At 40.3% G+C, this 17,936-nt stretch overlaps 1 protein-coding gene and 1 long non-coding RNA gene across 30 annotated transcripts in view; both read left to right on the top strand.

Moving 5' to 3' along the window:
* Window positions 1–17,936, top strand: part of KIF1B (kinesin family member 1B) — a 143,078-nt gene that overhangs the window by 13,210 nt on the left and 111,932 nt on the right. For all 29 annotated transcript variants that reach the window (XM_058719120.1, XM_058719122.1, XM_058719123.1 and 26 more), the window contains exon 2: window positions 3,361–3,541. In XM_058719120.1, coding sequence (XP_058575103.1) covers window positions 3,436–3,541 — 106 coding nt within the window. In that variant the 5' untranslated portion in view covers window positions 3,361–3,435. The remainder of the gene's footprint in view (window positions 1–3,360; window positions 3,542–17,936) is intronic.
* Window positions 3,551–6,584, top strand: LOC131505503 (uncharacterized). The gene is made up of 2 exons (XR_009258426.1): window positions 3,551–4,921; window positions 5,172–6,584. It is a non-coding gene; the product is annotated as an uncharacterized LOC131505503 (long non-coding RNA).

Here is a 17,936-nt window from a genome sequence, read left to right as displayed (position 1 = left end):
ATCTTTGAAAAATGAAAACAAAAACTCCGTACCTGGGGCCTTTTTCAAGACTGTTGAATACCAGGCTCATTTGTTTTTCAAAAGACCCCTGTGTGATTCAGTTTTGTGCAAGGCTGTGGAAGGACTGTTGGATTAACATGAAAAGGTCTGAGATTAGTTCCACTATTACCGGTATGGTAGGCATGAGGTAGTGAGGACTAGGGTTAGGCAGTGGCAGTGGGTTAGGGGTGATGGCAATGAGAACGAGAGGAAGGAAGTGATAGAAAATTTATGTGTTTGTTTTTTTTTTAATGTTTATTTTTGAGAGAGAGAGAGAGAGACAGAGCACAAGCAGAGGAGGGGCAGAGAGAGGGGGAGACACAGAATCAGAAGCAGGCTCCAGCCTCTGAGCTGTCAGCACAGAGCCCGACGCGGGGCTTGAACTCACGAACTGCGAGATAATGACCTGAACCAAAGTTGGATGCTTAACCAACTGAGCCACACAGGTACCCTGCAAATTTATGTTTTAAAAGTTCATAGGGGCGCCTGGGTGGCTCAGTCAGTTAGGCATCTGACTCTTGATCTCGGCTCAGGTCATGATCTCATGGTTGGTGAGTTCGAGCCCCACATTGGGCTTCACACTGCCAGCACAGAGCCTGCTTGGGAGTCTCTCTCCCTCCTTCTCTCTCTGCCCTTCTTCCCCCTCAAAATAAATAAATAAACTTAAAAATTTTTATATAGCATATCATTAATAATTTTAATGCTAATAAAAGGATTCAAAGAAAAAGAAACAAAGATGACTCTAAGAGTTATGATATGGGGTCAGATAGAAACGGGAAGATGGGCAGAGATTGCGAGTTTGGGGGAGAAGATAATGGAGCATGTTGAGTGTTCAGACGATGGCTGTAAATCACTGTGAACTCTTGTGTGGGGGTTAAAGTGTGTTCCATGTCTTTCTTTTTCTGAATGCTTCATTAACTCTCTTTTGGCAAAGTCCTCAGCTAGTGACTATAGGTGATGCTATATTGACTGGGAGGGCAAATAACTTTAAGTTTTTATTTGATGTCATTACAATAAATGTTTGATATATTAAACAAGAACCATCTGTTGAATGTTAAATAAAATAGGAAACAGACTGGAAGAACATTCCAGCAAATATGAAAAAGATTGATATCAATAAATATTGTAATTATGTGAAACAAAACCAGGCAGAGGACTTGAACAGATAATTCTCAGTTAACCCTTGAACAACGTGGGGGGTTAGCAGTGCCCTCCCCCCACACGTAGTGGAAAATCCACACAGAACTTTTGACTCCCCCAAATTTAACTGCTAACAGCCCACTGTCAACCAGAAGCCTTACTGATAACATAAAGTCGATTAACACGTATATTGTATGTTACATGTGTTATATACTATATTCTTACAATAAAAAGAAAAAATGTTAAGAAAATTATGAGAAAAAATACATTAAGCATTTTTTAATGTTTATTTATTTATTTTGAGAGAGAGACAGAGAGAGAGAGCAAGGGAGCACGAGCAGGGGAGGGCAGAGAGGGGGAGAGAGAAGATCCCAAGCAGGCTCTTTGCTGTCAGTGCTGAGCCCGATGCGGGACTCGAACTCAAAAACCATACATGAGTTTGAGACCCACATTGGGCTTTGCACTGTGAGCATGGAGCCTGCTTGGGATTCTCTCTCTCCCTCTTCCCCTCTGCTCACTCTGTCTCCCTCTCAAAAATAAATAAATAAACTTTAAAAAACTTAAAAAAAAAAAAAAAAAAAAAAAAAAAGCTCACAAACCGTGAGATCATGACCTGAGCCAAAATCAAGAGTCAGACACTTAACTGACTAAGCCACCCAGGTGCCCCATGAGAAAATATATTTATAATGCTCTACTGTATTTATGGAAAAAAATTCATGTGCAAGTGGGCCTGCACATTTCAAACCCATTTGTTCAAGGGTCAACTGCAATTCATTAATTCACTCCTTCGACAAACCGAGCTCTTTTATCAGGCAGTGGTCTAAGTGGTAGCAAATGAGATCTCTGAGCATTTGGACAGAGTTGAGAGAGACGGACAATAAGCATGTTCCAAAGCACAGGAATTTCACATAGTGCTGCTAAGAAAAGAAGATAGGGTAATGGTAGGGTAGAGAGTGGCTTTTTGGTTTTATTTTGTTTTGTTTTGATTAATTGATTTTTGCCTTTTCTTATTGGAAAGCCTTAGCAGTTGTAAAGCTGTAGTTTAGGATTCCTAATCTCTACTTAATTATGTGGGAAAAATTAGATTGAAGGTTTCTTGGGGTTCCCCGATAATTGGACTTAAATGTGTTTTTATTTTAGTTTTTTCTTTTGTTTGGTTCTTCTCAAGGACATTTATATAATGGATAGAGTACAGATTGAGATCTGTTGTTTCTTGTGGAAATTACTTACGTGGGTTCTTTTCACAGAATAATGTTTGTTTTGTTCTGTTGGGAGGGAAACTATGCCTCTGAAAAATGTCCACATTTTTTCCTATGGCTTCATTCAGTAGTGAAATGTAGTGATTTGATTTTACCATGAGTCACTAGCATATTAGAGGGTAGAACCTAGGTCTCTTGGAAACTTCTCTGCTTATTGTACAGGATGGTTGTAAGGGTCAAATGAGATACACGTGAAAATTAAAGGAATCCCGAGATACTTAGAAGTTGAAAGAGCTGGCCAGAGCTTATCGTTATCCTTTGCTGTTTAATTGTATATCATGTAACTGAATGTTTCACAGTGTAATTAGTGTATAGGAAGTTCAGAGCGTTTCTTTAAAGGAAGATAATAAGTGGTTTTGCAGATGGGAAGTTACTTGTGTAAGGAACTCTCTTTAACAGATAAACATTTGTGTTTTTCATACATTACTGAAGATCCAGAAAAACAGAGAGCAAGAAAGATGCCTGTTTTTTTGTAGTTACGTATTTTTTATTATTAAGTTTAGGGACTTTTTAGGTATGAGAAAGAGATAGTTGAATAGGAAAATAAACTTAGGTGTTTAATTTTCTATTTTGGAAAATTTTGAACATATAAGATCTATAGGATGAAAAGGGATGAGGTTTTTAGAAATGGAAATAGAAATAGTACAAAGATTGGGCGCCTGGGTGACTCAGTCAGTTGAGCTTCTGACTTTGGCTCAGGCCATGATCTCACGGTCCATGAGTTTGAGCCCCACGTCAGGCTCTGAGCCTGCTTTGGATTCTGTGTCTCCCTCTCTCTCTGCTGCTCCCCCCCCTCAAATGTAAATAAACATAAATTAAAAAAAAAATAGTACCAAGATGTACAAGAGTGGCCCTTAGGCTCACGTTAGCCCATGCTTCCTTTGATTCTGACTACCTGTGTGGAATTATTTTCTTTTTGAAGGAAACTTACACATAACTTCAAAAGAAGATTTGATACTTTATTTCTGGACTGCATATATATAACAAGACCATCAGAATGTCGGGAGCCTCAGTGAAGGTGGCTGTGCGGGTTCGGCCCTTCAATTCTCGAGAGACCAGCAAAGAGTCCAAGTGCATCATTCAGATGCAAGGCAACTCGACCAGTGAGTACATGTTGTGTTCTATCAATTATATCTCACCTTCCTATCCTTTCTCTTTTCCCTTCTTAATGTGAACAGAATAAATGAACATTTGGGTATTAACACTTTGGACTTTGCTATTCTGAATGATCCACTAAGTGCTTCGCCCTGTGATTTTTGCTTTCGTATACTTAAATATGGACTATTTCTTTTGTTCTTTACAATTGAGAAATCCCTGGAAAATGCAACTAATTTAGCTAGAGTTATTAAGTTAAAGTATTTTTTTAATCTTATTTTTGAGAGAGAGAGAGAGAGAGCGCGCAAGCAGGGGAGGGACAGAGAGAGAGGAAGACACAGAATTGGAAGCAGGCTCCAGGCTCCAAGCTGTCAGCACAGAGTCTGACATGGGGCTCGAACCCATGAACCATGAGATCGTGACCTGAGCTGAAGTCAATGAGCTCAACCAACTGAGCCACTCAGGCGCCCCTTAAGTTGAAACTTAATGATAATAAAGGTGTTAGCAGTGATTTATACTTAACCATGATGTGAAATGTATCTATTAAGGCTCTAAGATTATTTTTCTTTCTTCATTTTAAATGGCACTTGACCTTGCCAAGGTGGTCTTAAAACTTACTCTCCTTCCTTACAGTGATTCTTTGAGTTGAACAACAGATATAGCTACAATTGGTAATAAACTCACAAATTTATTACTAAAATTATCAGTAATAATTTGCTTATAATTTTTTTACAAATAAAATTATCTATTATTGAAATTGAAGTCGTTACTTTTGAACTGCTTTATATATAATTGCTTAGGTGAAAAATGACTTAAGCTGGTTTATTTTGTACTTGGATTAATAATTAATTGATATGGATCTGTAGGCAAATTATTACTCAAAATACTGGTAGGTTCTACTGTCTTGAAACCTATAACTTTGTGATAAAGCAGAATCATAGTTCTTCCGGACACACAAGTTAATGCCTAGTTGTTGGGGAAACCATTCTGATCTCCTCTATGTGTAGGCCATTTGCCAATGTTCTCTGTAGAGAATTCTACCAGTGGGGAATAAAATTATATATTTAAGGTGTACAACGTGATGTTTTGATATATGCATACATTGCAAAATGATTACCACAGTCCAAAGTAATTAACGTATCTATCACCTCTCATAATTACCTTTGTGTGTGTGTGTGTGTGTGTGTGTGTGTGTGTGTGTGTGGTGAAAACACTTGAGATCTACTTCTCAGCAAATTTTAAGTATACAGTACGTTATTATGAACTATAGTCACTATGCTGCACATTAAGTCTCTAGAACTTATTCATTTCATGACTAAAAGTGTGTATTTTTTAATGAATATCTCACCTTTGACCCCATCCCTAGCCTCTGTTCTCTGTTACTATGAGTTTGCCCTTTTTCAACTTTTTTTTTTTTTTTTTTTTTTTTTTATATATTTTTTTTATTTTTGGGACAGAGAGAGACAGAGCATGAACGGGGGAGGGGCAGAGAGAGAGGGAGACACAGAATCGGAAACAGGCTCCAGGCTCCGAGCCATCAGCCCAGAGCCTGACGCGGGGCTCGAACTCACGGACCGCGAGATCGTGACCTGGCTGAAGTCGGACGCTTAACCGACTGCGCCACCCAGGCGCCCCGAGTTTGCCCTTTTTATTAGATATTTTTAAAAGATGCTAGAGTATGAATTATATCCTATGAGTAATTGTAAAAGAAAAAGATGCAAAATTTACTACTGAATTGTACACTTTAAATGGGTGAACTTTGTAGGGTATGTAAATTATATTTCAAGTTTTTTTAAAAAAGGTCAATATTGATGATTTGCTCCTTTCTTAAAATTTGAGCTAGATTTATAACTGAACTAGAGAACAAGTGTTTATGTTCTAAATGCCACTCATTTAAGCTATGGTATTATTCATGCTTCATTTTAAGAATTAAGTTCTACACAATATATAGGGGCACCTGGGTGGCTCAGTCGGTTCAGCATCCGACTTCAGCTCAGGTTATGATCTCGCAGTTTGTGAGTTCGAGCCCCGCGTCGGGCTCTGTGCTGACAGCTCAGAGCCTGGAGCCTGCTTCGAATTCTGTGTCTCCCTCTCTGTCTGCCCCTCCCCTGCTCATGCTCTGGCTCTCTCTGGCTCTCAAAAATAAATAAACATTGAAAATAAATTTAAAAAAAAGAATTAAGTTCTACACAATATATAAATCTTTGCACAGAGGCCATACTAATTTGTGTCAGTTTAGTTTTAGTATATGTGCTGCTGAAGTGAACATACTGAATCCTGATTATTGAGCTCTTGTTTCTCTCTGAAAAATGTATTTAATTGTAACTTAGTTTGGAGGCATTTTTGGCTGTTGGTGTTGCCTCTGAAAATGCTGGTATAATCATTTAGTTCTTTTAGAAGGTGGGCTTTAGGAAATCCTGGGTCAGGAGCCAGAATTGATCCTAAAAAGAACTACTTTTCTCTGTGATATGTTTTACATACTGAACTATCAGGAGAAATCCCCAGTGTCCCTCCCCAGTGTCTGTTGCTACTTTCTTTCTTTCTTTTTTTTTTAAAGAGTGTTAAATTTTTTTATTATTAACCATTTTTTTTTTTTTTACATTTATTTATTTTGAGAGAAAGTGCATGAGCAAAGGAATGGCAGAGAGAGAGAGGGAGAGAGAGAATCCCAAGCAGGCTTTGCACTGTTAGTGCAGAGCCCAAGGTGGGGCCCATCCCACCAACTATGAGATCACGTCCTGAGCTGAAATCAAGAGTCGGATGCTTAACTGACTGAGCCACCCAGGCACCCTAAAAATCTTACTACAAAGTTTTAAGTAGAAAATTAGTATTAGGGACAGCTAGGTGGCTCAGTCAATTAAGCATCCAACTCTTGATTTCAGCTCAGGTCCTGCTCTCATGGTTCAAGAGATAAAGGTCCTCCTTGGGCTCTGTGCTGATAGCTCGGAGCCTGCTTGGGAGTCTCTCTGCCCCTCCCCCTCTTGTGCACATGCTCAGTCTCTCTCCCTTCCCAAATAAATAAATAATAAACTTTAAAAAAAAAAGAAAGAACGTGAGTATTAGAAGGCCATATTCATGAAATACAAAAATCAATTAATTATATAACAAAAATAAATGGAAACGTTTTATTAGTATAAAGAATGATACTCGTGGTTTTTTTTTTCTTGATGACAATTCATTTTATAGATTGGTCATAAGTTTATATTCATTGTCAAAGTCAAATAGCATTGTATTAATTTCTCCCGAGTTTTTTATTTTTGTGACTCCATAAAACATTCATTCACATGGTATAAAATTCACAAGGTACAAAGAATATACAAGTGTAAACACTTCCTCTGACCCATCATGTAGTCAACCAGTTCCCCTCCCTAGAAGCAACTTGTGTTTCCTTTCCTTCCAGAGAGAGTGCAAACAGCATCTTTTTCTAAGATAGCTTTTTACCCTTTTAATTAGTGATAAGGTATAATAGTAGCTTATATTTCAGTCTTCACTGATTAGTGTTTTGTTTATTTTCTCACCCCTTCCCCCAGCAGTGTATGTTTTAAATACCTGAATAATATAGCTCATTTGTAAAAGTTGTTTCCTTTGAGATTTAAACATGAAAAAATATCTGTATAAGTTAGTACAGTTTTATGTATTAGTAGGTATCTACTATATGTATAATGGGTATGCTGAGTACTAAATAGAATATCAAAAAAAGTGCTCAATTGACTATCTAGGAGAATAAAACTATTAAGAGTATGTTGTAAAATGAAAAGGATTTTCTGTAGTTCTGGATAGTTTGAGAAGTAGATCTGGGTCTGCTAGATTTTTCAGACTTTGCTATTTTTTTGATCATAAGGATTAAAAGCTCACTAAGAAATTATTAACGGGTAATAAAATATGAGTGTTCGAGCTCATTGTTTCTAAGATATATAACTCTCTTTTTGACCTTTTTATTTTGATTGTATAGAAAATACTGTCAGTTTAGGGGGAAAAATAAAATTGTCCGAATATGATATTCACTCTGGCTGGAGAATGTACCATGTTTTCACTTGTAGTAGGTAGCAAACTGAGGAGAAAATAAGATCTCTGGTGGTGCACCTTTTGAGGATAGGACCGTAAATTTTATAGTTTGTGAGGATCTAAGTTCTGTTCACTCATTCTTGCTTATCTCCCACAAAAATCTCTCCAGAATTATTGAATATATTGAGGTATCTTTTGACAAAATAGTAATGGAGAAATGGTTTTTATTAAAAGTAATAATTTGGTTATGATAGGCCTGGGAACATTGTACCGGTCACATGACAACCAGCCTATGGACCATGTTAAGCACAGTGCTGAACTACCAAAGGGTTTTCCATCATACTTGGTTCAAAACCATTGTACACAGCAAACTGAGTGGCTCCGCTCTGCCTTACCCTTTCTTTTCCTTCCTCTTTTGAGAGTTTGCTATAATGTGAGTCTGCAGGAAGCAGAGTTGTATGTACCATACGTAGGATCTTGTCCCTAAAGAGTCTTCAAAAGTTTGTGGTGGAAGGCACAAGACATACCGAAAGAAGCTCAGCACAAAGTCAAAGTGATCAAAGTGATGATTGCCATAAGTAGGGGTTTTAAAACGTGCACATGTGAGTTTGGCAAAGGGCACGTGTAAGGTACGTAGATGATGGGACATTTCAACTGGACCTTGTGGAGTAAGTGAGATTTAAACTCAACACCCAGCATGTTCAGGGAAAATTTCAAACTTGCAGGGTATTAGAATTTAATAGTGTTGTAACCACGTATGGTATTCCTGACCCTCTTCTGGCGATGACACGTGCCTCTCTGCACACAGCAGGAGAAGTTTGTGACTTTGAAGTTAACATTAGTCTACTGAGGCAGAAATCCTCATTTGATGAATCAGCCTTGGAAGAAGTAGAGTTGGTTTTCTAGCTAAATACTTACTTTGCTGTGGCTTAGCAGTTTTGGGGTAATTTTGGTTCCTTTGAAAGGTGTTTGTTCTTGGAAACCTAATTAATTGAGTGAGACTTTTCCTCCAGGATTTTTGGTGGTTTCAGTTTTCTGCTACTGTTTGCTGTATCTGTTTTCAGTTTTCTATGGCCGTTTCTTAGTAGTTTGGCTAAAATGTGATCCACGTAATCTTTATGTGAGAGATTTTAAGCAAACTACTTGCTCCATTAGAAAGCATTAGTGGCTTATTTAAAAAAAAAAAAAGTTGGGCTTAAGAATGGGAGAAAGCTTGCATTTTGTTGAAAAAAATGAAATGAATTTGCTGTAGCCACACGTGTTAGCTGCATTAAAAGACTGCTGTGCTGGCAAGCTGGCCTGGACTGTTGCTCACAGGGATTATAGCTGATTGCACACGGAATGCAGTGGAATGTTCCTGCCATAAGGTCTCTTATGAAAAAGTAGAAGAGGGTGAAGAGTACTTTAGGGAATGTGCCAGATCTGAAAGCTGAGTAGTAGCAGTTTTATTTAAGCACTTTCTGGTCTCAGAGGGAATATTTTCCATGGCACAGATAAATGTTACTGCCTTGACATTTTGGAGACCAAGTGCATACAAATGGCTTTGTTTAATAATATCCTGTTAAATTCCAAGTTTTCCCACTTTGGAAGCTGTGTGTGTGTGTGTGTGTGTGTGTGTGTGTGTGTGTGTGTGTGTGTGTAATTGCTCCTAAAAAGGAAAGTGGGGGAAAATTAATAGCTGAACTGCTCACATTTATGGTAAATCTGAAGACTTTGAAGCTGCATTAATTCCCTGCTGAAAAACAGGAGGGTAGGTAAAGCTGGTTCTCACATGGTCCTTTAGGTATTAAATTATAATACTTTTGCTTTGCCTTTAACCACAGGAATCTGTCTGTAGCTAGCCCTTTGGTCAGTCTCCTTTATGTATTTATCAGTCTTCGTTGCTTGGGGTCTTTGTTTTTCAGTACCCAAATCTTAGTGGGGTAGAAGGGACCCTGTCTCCCCCCCCCCCCCGCCCCCGCCATGAATTACTAACATGGTACATTTTTAAAGGCTTTTTCATTCACACATGTACATTTCAAAATGGAATACTGTACATCACAACTGGTACGAAGAATGACTTCATGTCCATTAATGGAAATTTGGGATGGAGGAGGGGACAAAGCAGAGGTTTAGAAAGGAAGACTTTTGAAAGGAATTCTTTTAAATCTGAATGCATTTTGTAACCTACAATCTGAGTGAATTCTCCTGAAGTCTTTTCTGGGATAAGCCATGAGCTCTGTAACACAGCATCCAGAGTGCTTCATAGTGTGGCTGGAGATGTAGGATGAGGCCAGCTCTTCAGCAGCACTTCTCCTCCACACCATGTGCTCTAACCTTAGAGAGGGAATGCTCGATATTTTTAAACACACCCTTTGTCAGCATGCATTCTGTGAACTCCGTGGCTCACTCATGCCCAGTCCTGTATCTCTGTGGCCTGCTGCCAGTGTAGTGCGTTTCATCGAGTCACTGAAACTGCTGAAGATTGGGGCATTTAAACTCTTAACGGCACTAGTTTTTCTTAGAGAAAAAAACTGGAAACAACCCAGTATCCATCAGCAGGGGGATGGGTAAATAAATCATGGTACACTTACATAAAATAGAACACAACAGAGAATTACTGTGCACACACACACAAATGATAAGCAAATGGTAGCTGTACAAGCGAGTCGCGAAAGAAATTGGTGTATTTATGTAAATCTCAAAAACATACAAAGCTGTTCTCTATATTCTTTATGCCCTACAAACACAAGGGTAAAACTCTGAAGAAAAGTAAGGCAGTAATGACAAAATTCAGCATGCCTCAGAGATGAGGTGGTGGGCAGAGAGATCTGGGAGGACACAGTGGCACTGCAGGGGTGAGAATCATGTTCTAGAGCTGTCTGGTGGCTACCTGGGGTTTTGTTCTGTTGTTGCAGCTTGTACCTTTGATACATTTATATGTTTAATGACTCTCTCCACTATATGTATACTAAGTAATTGGAAGAGCATACAAACAAAGGGAAAAGACAAAGTCTTCACCTTGCAAATAGAGCTGCTGTATACCCATGCCTCTCAATATCAGTGACCAGGGTGTATCGTGTGATGGGCACAAGCCCATGAAATTTGTCTCCCGCCCCCTCTTTCTGAAGTCCTCTAGACACTTGTCACTCTCTTCTTCCAAGGAGAGGAATGTTTCCTTTTTAAGTTACATGTCCATAGCTCGTTTAGTTACTGGACCGCTAGAAGGTCAGCAAGAAGACGAGACTTATGTGGCACTGGAAGCAGAGTTCAGTAAAATATATTGAAATCAACTTGGGTGCCAGTGGCATGGAAACTTTTTTAAAGTTTTGAAATGAAACACGTTTCCTCTAGTTGGGAGTTGGAGCTACAGCTGGAGGAGGGTGCGGGGTGTGTGTGTGTGTGTGTGTGTGTGTGTGTGTGTGTGTGTGTGTGTTGGGGCTGGGGGAGTAGGGGTGCCCCGGAAGTAATACTATGTTTACTCAGCTGGAGTTGGTGGAAACTGAGTGTGTCCTTTAGAACGACTTTTAGATGAATTTTGAGGTTAGCCTTCTAAATCTAGCCCTATCTGCTGGCCCCTGACTTTGCTGTGCACCTGACCCCTCTTCTGCCCCCTCGTAGTTTTGAAGGCAGCTTTTGCTTTCCTTTCCCTCAGGCCCCAAACGTACTTTGTCTTTTCTTCTACATCTGACACAATGACTTCCCATGTGGCAACTTACTAAACTGACATTCTGGAATGTATACCTGGAATGTACCCTCTTTTAGATGAGATGAGTGAATCTATCATTAATTTATTGAGCACCTTCTTTTAAGTATTCTTCAAGAACATGATTGTAATGGCTGTTCAGTATTCTGGTATATTAATACACCGTAATTTCTTTAGCTAATCCCCTGTTATCACACACTTGAGCTTTAAAACTGCTTCTTAGGCCTGCTGTAAGAAAAGTGTAAGCCCCACACAGGTGGGGAAGGAATTGTTTCTGAAGGCAGCGTGTGCAGCCATTTACCTGGCATCTCTCCTGCCTGATAAGCATTTCAAACTTGACGCGTCCAAAACTGAACTCCGAGTGTGTTCTCTTCAGTCCTGCTTCCCTGCGCTCTCCTCCTTCCGCTCAGTGGAAATTGTCTTTGTGGTTTGCTCAGGGCAAAAATCACGCAACCATCCTTGATTTCTCTCCTGCACTGTCTCCATCAGAAAGGCCTGTGGGCTCTGTCTCAGAAGGTACCCAGACCACTCTTCCCTCTAGAGCCGCTGCCGCGGTAACCTCCTAGCAAGTCTTGAGGCTTTAACCTCTGTTTTCTAGCCCTCTTTTCTCAATAGAGCAGCAAGTGCAATCCTTTTAGAATCGAAGTGGGATTTTTTTTTTCCATCAAAACTGTGAGGTATTTCCCATTTCATTCAGAATAAAAGCTAAAGTCTGTTCATTGACCTCCCTTCTCCCTTTGTCAAGCATCTGGTCTTTTACTCAGTAGCATATTGGGTACATTTCCCCACGTATTCTGCAAGAATGTGATCTTAGTGGCTACACGGATTTGACTGTGTTTGTAAATTGTACGTTATTTAGCTCCTTCTCTGTGTTCAGACACTTGAGCCTAAAGTTTTTCATTTAGTCAGTGGAAATGTTGCCAGTGCCTACTCACCCTAATATCCCAGGGTTGTTGGTGAGGATCCAGTGGAATCTGGTATGCTGCATAGGATAGTGTTCGAAAGGTTATTTCTTAAAAAAGTTTTTTTTGTAATTAGTTTTGGTACAATTGTTATTTTCAATGGGAGTATAAATTTAAAGGCGGAAACAATTGCACCTATCTCCAGGTTGGAGGAGGCCTTTGGTATTGTGTATTTGCGGCTGCTTTTTATTACGTTTTATGATTTAAACATCTTCAATTACCTAAAAAATCTACCACCTGGATTCCAAACAGGGCAGAGAAGACTAGCTGAAGCCTTGTAGGAAGTTTAGTCCTCATTCTTGGCTGCTTTGCATCTGATTGTTCTGGACTTTTGAGGTTGCCTTAATTAAATCTAAACTGTATTTCATGTGGCCCTTATAGATGCGTTTGATGTTTTTTTCCAAAAGGGAGAGCAGCCGTGCCCAGGCTTTTCTCTTATGTTCCTTTCTTTCCTTTTTAAATGCCTTCTTGGCAATTCTCCAGAGATGTTTTGGAGTTCATTTTTAAAAGTCCATGCTGATAACATGGTGCTGATTGCTTTTGGTGGTTGCCCAGTGAAGCGTGAAGTGCTGTGATGGGAGCTAGCAAAGTCTGGAGAGCTGTTAGTGAGACCGGGGAAGGGCCTGCTACCTCCGTCTGCTTGTATGGTAGGCAAGGTAGGGATTTAGATTTAATTTTTGGTAGCATATTAACAGTTGCTTATTTTATCAAAATCATTTCCAGTAGGCTAAAAACAGTTCTTAGTTGTATTGCTTAGGGATGAATGCTCTGGACATCCCGGTGGTAGGAGGAAGAAACACGAAATTAGGTTTTTGAGAGCAACTATAGGAAATTAAGTTTTTGTTACTCAGCAGGCATAGGCTGGGAGGCCACCAGGCCACCAGGCTCTCAGAACCTTAGAGATAAATATCACAGTACTCTGACGACTCTTATGAAAGCATCGAGAGACATGTGAATAATTGAGGAGTAGGGCCTGGAGAGGTCGGGAATGTCTGGGAAGCCTTTTTGTTTGGGCAGAACAGAAAACTATATGGCCAGAGTTAGCAGAAGCTCTGTGAGTGGTTGAGCTCCATTTGCTGTTTCCTTGTGACGTTCTTCTGGTCTGATACCAAGAGTTCATTTTATAACTGTGGATAAACTTGAGGAGGCACAATGGGTGAAGGGAAGAACAAAAGCAGCTTTTTAAATGCTTTTTATCGGGGAAAAAAACCAAACCATGATTAGTAATTAACAGCAACAAAAGCAGTAATAAACACTTCAGCTGTGCCAGCCACAATCAGGCACTTACAGATTTTACCTCATGCAGCCCTCACAGTAATCCTAGGGCAGAGATTCCTCTTTTCCCCATTTCACAGATGACTTATCTGGGGTCGCACATCCAGAACTTGGGAGAACTAGGGAATGAAATTGAGTTGTTTGATTCCAGAACCTCATTCTTAACCTCTCTGCAGCACATACTGCCTCTCAAAATCCTCAGTTTTATTATTCTGTGTAGAAGTACGGTTTCTGTGTAATTTGACCTTAACTGTTACATGAAAATTTATTTCGATGCCGTTCTTGCCGCAAGGTAATTGTGAATAGCAGGGCATTATAATTACTTCCTCCGTCTTTGTGCCATTTGGACTGAGCGAGAGCTAGGCCTTCCAGAGCATCTCCTTTCCTAGTCATTGAGCATTTGCTTAGAAGGGCAGAAGAGATGTCAGTCGGGGGCTTGTTTAATGTTTCTTACGACTTAGGTGCCTGGCTGGCTCAGTCTTGGGAGCATGCAAGTCTTGGTCTCGGGTTTGTGAGTTCGAGCCCCACTTTGGGTATAGAGAAATTACTTTAAAAAACATAAAATCTTAAAAAATGTTTCTTATAGCTAGCATATTTGTTTTATATCCAGTTGAGGATGGCACTGTGACATTTCAGAGTTGGTAGAGTTTTGTCTTTTCCCGTTTTATATTTATTTTTACTACTCTGGGGTTGAATAGTGAACACATATAGTAAGTATGTTGATATTGTTTATAGGATTTGGAATCTAAGTTTGTTATTTTAAATGATTAAGGAACTTTGTGATTATAGATCTTCTCGATTCTACTTTCTGGCAATATGCTTTTATACCATTTTACTATATTTTGGAAATATGTTATTCTGAGTAGGGGAGGGAGCTGCTTATGGGTTGTGGTTTTATGGTTTGGGAATATAAATGTTGTACCAAATGACTTTATTTTGTGCAGTATTCCTCATATTTTGGGTATATTTTTGGAAGAGGAAGTTTGTACTGAAGATGTCACTGGGATTTTTTTTTTTAACGTTTATTTATTTATTAAAAAAAAATTTTTTTTTAACGTTTATTTATTTTTGAGACAGAGAGAGACAGAGCATGAACAGGGGAGGGGCAGAGAGAGAGGGAGACACAGAATCTGAAACGGGCTCCAGGCTCTGAGCGGTCAGCACAGAGCCCGACGCGGGACTCGAACTCACGGACCGTGAGATCGTGACCTGAGCCGAAGTCGGACGCTTAACCGACCGAGCCACCCAGGCGCCCCGTCACTGGGATTTTTAACAAGCCCGAAACATTGCTGTGTTCGAAAAGTTAATATAAAGTTACAGTGTTGCCACAATGATAAGTTAATTGTAGTTGCAGGCAAGATCTTTAATAGTTTGCCAACAACGGTATAATTGCTACATAGAGACTTTGAAATATTAGATAAACAAATTTATTCTGGAGAATATAAAGGCTTTTAAGTACCAATCTTGTTTTGACTGCCTTGTTTTCTAGGGCTTAGTAATTAAAACATTGTTCCTGCTTCTTTTTTTTTTTTATTTTTTTTTCAACGTTTTTTATTTATTTTTGGGACAGAGAGAGACAGAGCATGAACGGGGGAGGGGCAGAGAGAGAGGGAGACACAGAATCGGAAGCAGGCTCCAGGCTCCGAGCCATCGGCCCAGAGCCTGACGCGGGGCTCGAACTCACGGACCGCGAGATCGTGACCTGGCTGAAGTCGGACGCTTAACCGACTGCGCCACCCAGGCGCCCCTGTTCCTGCTTCTTAATGCTGCAGTAACAAAGTTGGGAAGAAAGCAAAGGAAAAAAGGGGTCAAGTTGGAGGACTTAACAGAAGACTTTGTGAGGCCAATTTCGACTGGAAGTGTCTCTAAGAAAGAGAAGATGGTCTTATGGTCCATCAACAAACTAAAACCTATAGGACATTTTGTGGTAATCATTTTAAAGGCATTTCCATGTATCTTGGATAAGGGTCATCAGGTAAGCCTTCACGTGAAAGAGGCTGTCCTGTTTCTTACTCTTCTCCAGCTCTCCGAAGCTAGCTGGGCTCCAGCATGAGGAATAAAAAGTGTGAGGACAGAGGGGAAAGGCGTGCAAGGCCTAGGGAGAAAGAAATGCAAGATCCTGGGCGCGGGATCCACTCAGACTTCAGTGCTGAAGCTGCCTTTCTAACCTGTGAAGGGGACTTACAGAAGACAGCCTTGAAACCAGCTGAGATCTGGATGAAGGGGGCTCGGGCACAGAGGTGAGGGTGAGCAGAACGAGTTATTCGGGAAGTCAGGAGATCACCCGAACGGGGACTCATTCCTCCTGTGGGGCCAGAAATGGTTGTGGTAATAAAAGCATGGTAATAATGAATGGTGGCGTAGCTTGACTTCCTCCTTGGATCATTTCTGTCTTGTCTCTTGGTCCCCAGGTTCTCTCTATTGCCTTCCTCCCTCACAGGCCATTTCTGCCTTCTTCCTCACTTCCTGTGTTCAAAGCGCACCAGGATTCTGTCTCTTTTCTTTGATCTCTCCTCTGTCTCCAGAGAAGACGGACCCCTAAGTGATTTCATTCATTCAGGGTCAAGGCTTTAAGTTTTATGAGGTGATGATGACTCCCCAATTCATTTCTGCAGTCTGGACCGACCTCTGTGTAGATCTCTGGACTTGTCCACTCAGCTGCCAACCTAACCCTACTTGAAAGCCTAAGAAGTCTTTTTTTTTTTTTTTTTTTTTTTTTTTTTTTAATTTATTTTTGGGACAGAGAGAGACAGAGCATGAACAGGGGAGGGGCAGAGAGAGAGGGAGACACAGAATGGGAAACAGGCTCCAGGCTCCGAGCCATCAGCCCAGAGCCTGACGCGGGGCTCGAACTCACGGACCGTGAGATCGTGACCTGGCTGAAGTCGGACGCTCAACCGACTGCGCCACCCAGGCGCCCCGAAAGCCTAAGAAGTCTTAAACTTAGCATGTCCTCAGCAGAACTGGTGTTTTCTCTTCCCTGTACACCTCAAGTGGCTCTTTCTCACCTATTCTTTTCAGTTTGTCAGACCAAATGTCGGCATCGCTCTGGCCCTCTCTCTCTTTCTTACAGACCACCTGCGGTCCATCAGTAAGGCCTGTCTCTTCTGCCTTCACACTGTGTCCTGAACCCCGTTCTTCTGTAGTGAGAGCCAGTACTGCAGTAGCTTCTTTGTTCCATACAGTAGCCAGAGTCCTGTTTGGAAATGTAAATCAGAGCACGTCACCTCTGTGCTTCAGATCCTTCATTGGCTTCCTGTCACTTCTGGAACGTAACTAAACATCTTCGCCTTGGCCACAGGGCCACAGCATTTGGCCTCTGGCTAGCTATCTGATTTGGCGTCTCATTACTACTTCCTTTTTTCTGGCTACTCTGGTGGTCTTGCTTTTCCTTAAATGTCACTACAGTCCCTGCTCAAATATTACCTTCTCAGAGGTGGCAATCTGCCCACTTTTACTGAAAGAGCCACCCCTGCCACCTCCACCGTCACCTTATATCTCCTCTCTTTTGTTTTACCCAGGTCATACTGTCTCTTTTAGTTTATTATCTGACTTCTGAATTAAAATGTAAGCTCCTTGAAGATAAGGGACTGGTTTTCACTAGATGCTTCACGTCTGGGCATAGTAGGTACTCAAGTATTTGTTAAATGAAGGAATATTTTGAACATTTGCTTTGTGTTAGAATTTTCAACATGGACTAGTCATTAATCTTCACAACAGTTCTATAAAATAGGAAATATTGTACCCATTTACGGGTAAGAAAATTGAGGCATAAATAATTTGTTATATGCCCAAGTTATAGATGGATAATAATGGATACATAGAGGGGTATGTTAAAGCCTCTATACTATTCCATTTCCTTCATTGCTAAAATCCTTGAAAACGTGTTCTAAAAATATTTTCTAGGTCAGCTTGTGTTTTGATCATTGACTGTTGGGTTATATATATATATACATATATGTGTATATATATGTATATGTATATACGTATATGTATCTATGTATATATATGTATATATATATATATATATATATATATATATATATATACACATAGATATTTAAGTTTATTTATTTTGAGAGAATGAGGGAGTGTGAGTGAGGGGAGGGGCAGAGAGAAAGAGAGAGAGAGAGAGAGAGAGAGAATCCCAAGTAGGCTGCTCGCTGTCAGCACAGAGCCTGATGTGGGGCTCAGTCTCATGAACTGTGAGAGTATGACCTGAGCCAAAGCCAAGAGTCAGATCCTTAACCAACTGAGCCACCCAGGCACCCCAAACATTGGGTCATATTGTAAGATAAAATTCAGTTTTGGATCAAGAGACGTAATGTTTTTGATCTCAGAATGGACCCTTCTGTCTCCCTGCCCCCACAAATGCTACATCGTGGAACTTGGGGATTTCTGATGCCAAATGCAGTTCTCATGGGAGTTGTTATGTAAATGGCAAAATTTCCCAAACATCCTGCAGTGGTGGTTGTG

This window comes from Neofelis nebulosa, chromosome 2 (genome assembly GCF_028018385.1).
Source record: "Neofelis nebulosa isolate mNeoNeb1 chromosome 2, mNeoNeb1.pri, whole genome shotgun sequence".
NCBI classification, from domain to species: domain Eukaryota; kingdom Metazoa; phylum Chordata; class Mammalia; order Carnivora; family Felidae; genus Neofelis; species Neofelis nebulosa.
This window is presented reverse-complemented; position numbering and strand designations above follow the sequence as displayed.